This window comes from Carassius auratus, unplaced genomic scaffold, assembly GCF_003368295.1.
Source record: "Carassius auratus strain Wakin unplaced genomic scaffold, ASM336829v1 scaf_tig00216899, whole genome shotgun sequence".
NCBI lineage: Eukaryota > Metazoa > Chordata > Actinopteri > Cypriniformes > Cyprinidae > Carassius > Carassius auratus.
In genome coordinates, this window is record NW_020528792.1 from 61,508 (window position 1) to 70,105 (window position 8,598).

The 8,598-nt window shown below is 37.4% G+C and overlaps 1 protein-coding gene across 2 annotated transcripts; it reads right to left on the reverse strand.

Moving 5' to 3' along the window:
- Nucleotides 1–1,894: 1,894 nt before the first annotated feature.
- On the reverse strand, nucleotides 1,895–7,846 carry LOC113099323 (uncharacterized). Of its 2 annotated transcripts, XM_026264339.1 has the most exons (10): nucleotides 7,764–7,846; nucleotides 7,397–7,496; nucleotides 7,164–7,291; nucleotides 7,025–7,084; nucleotides 6,524–6,589; nucleotides 6,385–6,441; nucleotides 5,530–5,589; nucleotides 4,923–5,119; nucleotides 4,220–4,379; nucleotides 1,895–3,212 (listed from the first exon to the last, which is right to left on the reverse strand). In XM_026264339.1, coding segments are annotated over exons 2-10 (861 nt in total). In that variant the 5' UTR covers nucleotides 7,399–7,496; nucleotides 7,764–7,846; the 3' UTR covers nucleotides 1,895–3,081. The 2 variants fall into 2 exon arrangements, with proteins under 2 accessions (XP_026120124.1, XP_026120125.1); XM_026264340.1 differs by lacking the exon at nucleotides 7,764–7,846 and having other exon boundaries at nucleotides 7,397–7,648.
- Between the last annotated feature and the right edge of the window lie 752 nt (nucleotides 7,847–8,598).

Genomic DNA, 8,598 nt, shown 5'->3' on the forward strand with positions numbered 1-8,598 from the left:
CTATGCATAAATCATGACAGTCTACTGGATTACTATCCTCTGCCTGAATATTCATTGTGTGGCTTGTCAGTAATTGTTCTCCATCATTCCTTCCCAATTTTAGAATAATGTCTGGAATGAAAGAAGTCCTGAAAGATGCTGTATTGTTGGTGTTGCCAAGCCTGTCTCCAGATGTAACCAACCAGCTTGTTGAGAAGCTCATGGACTAAGGTGTCGAAGGCTTGGATGATTTGGTTTATGTAAAAGAAGATGACATTTTGGAGTTTATAAGACCTATCCAATGCAGAAAACTTCTTAGTTCATGGAAAAATCAAGGTAAAGATAAAGTTGATGTAAAAAAAAAGTTTAAGTAAACCATTTTCAGAAAACAAGACATAATTTGTACTTGTCTAGTTTATTATTCTTGATGTAAGAACTTGTAGTTATTTGTCTGGAAACTAGACAAAATAGTAACTAAGAAAATATTTTTTTGCAGTGTGGTTTTGTTTCAATATCGTATGACTTTTTCAGGAAGAGATTGGTGATGGTATGAGAAATATAAAACAGATTTCAATTGGCAACAAATGTATGGAAGAATCAACTGTGTTCAGCAAAATTGTGTGGTTGTGAAGTCCAGCTAACTAACTCTAACACTACTTTCATTTAACCAGGGAAAACTATTCCTCTAAATAGGAAATTGCTCATATAAATTAAATTATAGTATAACTGTATTGATGAACACTGTAATAATACAGTATAAGGCTGTATTAGTTATTTTAAATATTATTTTTACTTTTTCATCCAGATTTTTATTTTTTATTAAAGGTAAATCTCTGAGAAACCAGCGCTGGATGTTGAGTTTGGAGGGTCAAGTTGTGTGTGAAGGAGCACAGCCCAACTTCATCACTGGTCTAGCAGTGCTGTTTGTCTCCTTCTATAATTTCAATTTACAGTACCAGGAAGAGGCAGCATGCACCCTTGAGTTTGTTCAGAGGTAAGTCATTAGCATATTTGACATATATATTTTAGACTGAATTGTCACTAACCTTTGTCTTGACAGTATTTGTTAAGGAATTCATTTTTTTTCATTAACGTTTTGTACAGCTGACTACTGGGAATAACAATATGGACCTGGTTTCACACACTGCAAAACATGCTTTACTTGTTTCCAGTCTCAAACTAAAACCTTAATTTGGATTAATTCCGTTGGAAAACAAGACATTATATCTTATCTAATTTTACGTATCTAGTAAATGCATCTTGATTTAGGATTTTTTTTTTTTTTTTTTTTTTTGATATTTGACAGGAAACCAGACACAAAGAAAAGCATTTTTTTGCAGGGCAGACAGGGTAGCTTAAAGGGTTAGTTCACAGAAAAATGTAAATAATGTCATTAATTACTCACCCTCATGTTGTTCCAAACCCGTAAGACCTCTGTTTATCTTCAGAACACAGTTTAAGATATTTTAGATTTAGTCCAAGAGCTCTCAGGCCGGTGACACACTGGCTGCGTGGCGTTTCTGTTGCGTGCCAAAAGCATGGTGGCTGCTTCGCGTTTTCTGTGGCTTAACACACCAGAAGCGTGACTGACGCTGCGCTGGTGCGTTGCTGCTGCTGTAGGGGACATAAGCACTATTCGGACGGGACTAGTTTTCTAAACTACGTTTGAGTTTCAATTCTTACCACCTGACGTCTGTGATTTTCATGTACCAATTCGGACGGGACTAGTATCTCCGTGTTTATTACAGAGGTGGGAGGGTCTGATTTGTGCATCTGGGCGTCACAGAGATCACGCGCTCTGTATGCGTGCATTGCATTCATTCAGAATGATTGCCTTTGTATTATTACACAATAAATACTAAATTGCTAGTATAGCAAAACCATGTTAATGTGTGGTTCCTTCCCAGATAGCAATAAATATTCAGCCCAAATTTGGCCCATATTTGCATCTTTCTTATGGCCCACATTTGGCCTTGACTGACGGCGTTGACTCAGGGTGAGTGTGGCTGCCTTAACTCAGCCACAAATCCACCTTATATGGGCCACATCTGAAATTCTGTTATGGCCCACATTTGGCCTTGACTTACGGCGTTGACTCAGGGTGAGTGTGGCTGCCTTAACTCAGCCACAGTTTCACCCTATATGGGCCAGATGTCAGGTGTGATGTGGACCAAATCTGGGCCAAATAAAATGTACCATAATGTTCACCTTCAATGTGCCAGATGTGTGCCAGATCAGAGCCATACCATATTCTCACCTATGTTACCGGCCAGATGCGGGCCAGGTATGGGCCAAAAGACTTAATCACAGCTTCCCCTTAAATGTGCCAGATGTCAGGCATCTAAAGGGCCAGATGTGTGCCAGATCAGGGCCATACCATCCCGTCACCTATGCTGCGGGCCAGGTATGGGCCAGAGGAATTAATGACACCCTTAACTTACATGAGCCGTATGTCAGTTATGTACCAGCCATGTGCCAGGGGAAATCAGCTCAGAACCTAGACAATGGACATCAATTATGTATAGACCAGGACACACAGGTCCACACAGGACCACAGGTCCACAATCAGGTAAGGACCAATAACTATTTTGCATTACCATCTCACAACACTCAAACCTCTTTCTGATACTCAATCCACCTTGTAATAGAGCAGTTCTAGTAACAAACAATGACTGCTTTTGTTATTCATTTCCATTTATTAAAATGAATGAATAGTTAGCTAAATAGAAAATGTTAGATTTTCTGAATGGGCCAATAAACAAAAAATGCCTGTGGGCACATCTGCAGTCCGTGAGCTCCTGTGGAACAACGTTTGCATTCCCCCTTGTAAGTTTTGGGAAAAAATAGTGTCTAATGTCCTCTGTCACAATCAACTTGTGTTCACGAAATGACAGCACCTCTGCCTAGCGTTAAATATATTTTTTGATGGTTGCTCCAATGCAAAAAACACCCATTATAATGGCTGAAAACAGAATAAAACTAAGCCACATTGAACAAAGTTAACAAAACAAATTAAACTTTAAATTTGTCACAACAATTAATGTAGCTGAAAGTGTGCTGAACTATAGCATTGTTCTCAACAAGTAGACTGTCTCAGTTACATCAGTTATCAGTTCGCTGCCTGGCACGGTGTCCTCCATCTCTGTCTCCAGCAAGACGGAGCCACCTTTTAATCCACAGTTCAGTTTCTTGATCTGTTGTTGTTGCTGTAAGTCGGTTTCTTCGTACAGCCTCTATAATGAGATAGTTGGTTGAGTAAGTTATAGTAAAATATTATCAGGAGGACAAGAATTTATAACTTTTGACATCAGTTGAAACAAGACATTATAATAATGTATATATAGTCAGTGATTCTAGTACATAATTTTAAAGCAATGTGACACTGAAAGTCAATATAACATACATACAATACATATGATGCCACTGTCAAGCTCAGATATGTCATATGCATTTTCCAGTCAACGTTCAGGACAGGCTTGATAGGGTGAGAATATGTGAGCTGAAAAAAACACAGTCTTGCAATAGGGCTCTGAAAAATAATACTCTGACTTTTAGGATTACTCTGGCGCTGGTCTCAGGCAAACTAAATTACAGGATTGAGCAAAATAAAGTAAAGTAAGAGTTAAGTATTTATTTAGTGAGTGCAAATGTACATATGACACAGGGACACTGGATTGGGTGTGGGCAGTTAGAAGGCCAATTTATATAATAAAGTCATGCTAAATGTTGAGCAATATTTAAGTTTTTGTACACATTTTATGGCCAGGATAACCTATATCCAACAACAGTCTGAGAAAGCTTTATTATTGGAGTAGTTTTTTTTTGTTATCCCTCCAGTTTGATGTAAAAACTGAATATTGCTGAAATATTGTCAGTTGTTGACTAAAAACATATGCTGATACAACTATATGTTAGGGTACTGATTCTGAATGATAATGCAAGTTAGTCATTTTGATGTTCCGGACCTTTTGGGAAATTTCTCTAACTGGACCTTTGTATTCTAATTGAATACCCCTGCTGTTAAGTGAGTCACTTTTAAGTCACTTCTGACAAACTTTTCCCCACCAGTCACGTTCTGAAATCTAGAGTATAACAATACAGGCTCAGAGTTAAGAACTTGCTTTCTGAAACAGGGCCAGAGGTGTATGCATGTTTGTGGGTGAGGTAAGCAGCAAATTCCAACAAATGCACAGATCTCAATGAAAACAGAGGCAACAACACCTAAACCACTGCGACTCACCATTGATTATCCCTCTTAGAATAAGGTTCTTGAAGGCTGCCTTGCCATTGGCTCCTTTCCAATTCATCTGTCTGGCAAGTTCATTGGTCAAGAGGTATCCCATCATTCTCCAAACAGTGTCCTTAACGGTTGTACCTCCTCTTTGTGCCAAGGTAATCGTCTGTTAAACAAGGGGAAAAGACAGCAAGCATTAAGTGTCACATGTAGCTAATTTGATTTAGATGACAGAGGAGATAGACAGTTCAAGTAGAATCAATCTCTGTAAGAGACAAAATATGTTCCACCTGGAATGGAAGCATCCAAGCCAAACATCTGACCACATTTCAGTGCATAAAAAAACTCACTGATTCTTGATATCGTATCATAGTCATTTTAGATTGAGCCACTTTGTTGCCTATTTTGTTTTTCTAATTGTACAAATAACCCCTCATTACAGTAATACTGTAATTCTGTGGGAAACACTGAGCACTGTTAATCTGCAGTTAATTTTAATTCAGAGTTTATTTAATAGTCAGTGTTTTATAATGTACAGTTGAATGGAACCACAGTCAGAGAAGCCAGTGCAAATGGGGATTCTAGTAAAGAGATTTTTCCAATGAAGGATAGTTAACCATTTATGGTTCTTTGTCAGAGAGATAATCGTATTGGATTGAATTACTTTATACATAATCTCTTATAATGGTATTGTACCAATATACATTACCAGAGTTTTCTTGAATTCTTGATCAAGCAGCTTTCCCTCCAAAACCAGAAGCTCTTGAAGGGTTGCAACCAGAAGGGTTTCCGGTGGTAGAGATGGGCTCTCTTCTGCAGTCCCCTTTAACTGATGAACTAGCTTCACCAAAATGCCCATCTGATCTTTGATGACTTCTTGATTGGTCAGGATGGTTCGTATCACAGCTATAACAGTGATCAGAAGATTCAGTCTATTTAGTTGAAGTATATGCATTAAAAAAACTATAACTTTATGTTTCTAGCCTGCCAATTTCATTTCACTTAATGATGTGGAAAAATACAACTCCTAAGTCGATTCATCGATTGCATTTTTCCTGGCTTATAATTTTTTAAAGGTCTGACCTGCTGATTCCAATTTTCTTTCTTTTTAAGAATTATAATTGACAGCATACACAAAGATATTTCTTACTTTCCTTTAATGGAAAGTTATTTCTAAAAAAACATGGCATTGTAATTGCATTAGTCCAACTCTGGAAAGGCTCTGTACATTTTCATTGGATGCTTTAAAGACTGTCTAATAGCAAACGCTACGCTCACGAAATTTAGGATGGCCAAGCAAGGGTAGTTTCTCTCACATTCACTGAAGTCTGCATTTTGGGCATGAGTTGGTGTAGCTGTGGTTCTTCTATTAATCACTGCAAACAAGAGACCAAAACCTCAAAGTTCACATTTTAAAATGTACAACACTTTCAAAAGGCTCGTTTCTGTCTGTAGATAACTACAATGAAATCATGAATAAATGCACATTTTAGTTTTAAGAACAAATCTGTCATGGAGATTTATCCATGCAAGTCTACTTCATTTTGAACCATGTGGTCAAACACCACCAGCTATTCAAGACAACATACATGCTGTTCAGGAGAAACTTTGATTTAATTTATTAGTCTGAATTGACAAGAAGAACCCAGTTTTTTTCAGGTCTTTTATTTGTGATATATTGTTCTCTGACATTGTTTGATTGTCATATGACACCAAAACTACTTCAGGTATGCCTTTTACAGGGGAAATATAAGAATAAATATTATTATTATTTTACAAATATTTGGATATAGATTTAGTAAAGATGATTAGCATTTCTGAGATGATTTCTTCATTTCTATCCTAAACATTTCTGGCTATAAGTGAAAGGGGCCAAACAAAATCTCAAATTGAATTGTTAATTTCTTCAAGTCACATCTACTGTAATAAAGTATATATCTGAAGTAGTTTAGACACAAACAGTTAATCCCTTAATTCAGTCTTTCACATGTGAATGGTAAACAAAATTTACTCTGCTGGGTTTTACCTGAAAACATAACTTTCAGGTAGATTCCAGGTAAAGCTGTAGAAGGCTCTTCACATACATTTTCATTATCAACTTAGTGTTTTTGATGCAAATAGCTTTTGAATGTTTATATTGTCAACTTCAACTGAATGCAACATTTACTCACATATGCCGGAATGGTCAGTTCTGACCTGGGATGGTGTGATGTTTCCTCCACTGAGAGCTATAGTAACAGAAAGAGGAGTAAGCTGCCAGAAGTAAGGAATGTAAGAGAAAGATACAATCAATTCTTTATGTCTACTCACAATCAACATCCTCTCTAATTATTGACAGTGGGATAGGTGTTATGTTGCACCTTCTTTCGGAGCACACTACAGAGAAAAATAACAGGAATTTCTGGATATGACACTGAGGAACACATGTTTGGAAGTGTTTTCAATTTTACAGAGCAGTGCAGTGCCTGAGTTTCTGTCTGTTCTAACAAAACTTGATTTGCACAAAGACAATATCTCTCAAAATGTATTGGCCTGATTGCAGTGTGTCCCATAGAATAGCAGTCTACGTGTTTGGCGGGGGCTCAGGGTGTCATCATCTTATGATTAATTTATCTTGATCATTCAATTGTAATTTTTGGGCACATCTCTGGGCTTTCAGGTAGTTTCAAAATTGCATTTGAATGACATTCAGTGTAAAGGGTTGGTTGTATTTTATTTGCAGGATGGTGAATTAGAAGGCATGTCATTTTGTTAGATGAATTGATTTACATTTGTTTACTCCAGTCTAGTCATGAAAAATGTTAGACTCACATTCACTGACAGCAGTCCTTTCATTGCCTGAGCATCCTACGTTGACGGCTGTAGGAGACGCTGTAGGAGAAGCTGTGTTAAAATTCAAACCACGCCAACAATGAAAATATGACACTAAAATTGACATTAGCGCTCTTACACTGTGAAAGCAGGGAGAGTGAATAAGGCCGCTTCTTTGCAGAAGCCATTTTGGGAGGGCTGGGTAGTGTGGATGCTTGCTGCCTCTCACTTTCACTGTCTTCCTCTTCAAGGACTACATTCTTCTTCCTGCATTTAAGGTTAAATAAGAAACAAAAAATTATGGAAGGCTGTAAAATGAGTTTTGCTCATTCCATTCCATTCTGGCTCTATTCCTCCCTCTTTTTAACTTACATTCTTCTCCGTCTACGTTTGAGTGGAGAGTCTTCTGAATCTGTCAAATCTGTGAATCGTTCAGCCTCTGGCAGTTTGAGTCTTGCTTCTTCATATGTAACTTTAAAAAAAAAAAATTTTTAAAACAAAAGCCCTCTAAATTCTTTATGAAGAGTTCAGATGCAAAAGCCTCTAAATGCCATCTGAAATTTTCTTCTAGAATGATCATTTTTATCAAGCTCGTATATTTAAGTTCAGTAATTTCACTTAAATGACAATTAATAGGTAATTTTCATTGTCATTTAAGTGAAATTACTGAACTCTTCATATACAGAAAGTGTAAGTAAAATATTGTCTTCTTTCTACCTTTGTTTAATATGATGCGTACTTTGTAGGGAATCCAACGTGCTCCAGGTGGTTCCTGTGATTTCACTGCTTTTACAGTTTCTTCACGTTTGTACGGTGGCCACAAACAGGTGTTTTTTTTCACCCAAATGTCAGGGACTACTTCCACTTCATTAGTAGATTCAAAAATAACAATGAGAAACATCTCCTGATAAAAAAGTAAAGCCAGTAAAACTCTAAAGATATTATAAATAAAAGGATGCTACAACGATCAACTATAATACACTTAGTACAAAGACTAGACAAGTGCTTCAGATTAATTTGTGTGAGGAAGAGGGAACACTGCAAATTTGTCTCCCAAGGGCAACCGCACACACTTTTGCACAGGCTTAACCATCTCTACACAGTGCATCACAGGAGACAAATGAGAGACGATGTATATTCCCAGTTCCCTTGAGTCGAGTGGGTAACTGTAAAGTGCTTCTTTGACTCTATACTCCTGGTACATGGCATACACTTTGTCTTCATGACTAACTATGTTTTGCACAGAAACAACGTTCAAGTCAATGACAATGCAGTCATCTTTACTTGATGTTTTTAGAATGACACCATCGGCTATCAACTGATTGAACTGACTGACATTTTCCAAAAGGCCCTCTGGTACTGGCCCATCATGATGTGGAGATTTTAAAAAGGGTTCCTGCTCAATGGGTGAATCAAAATCACAGCCCCTCTGTTCATGTTCAGATAACCTGCGTATAACCTGTGGTAGAGGATTGTGAGCTTTCCTTATCATTCTCTTAAGTTCACCCAATAAATTCTCATAAGGGAAGCCAGAGATACCATCTAAATGGCCATGTACCTTCACATCACCAGCA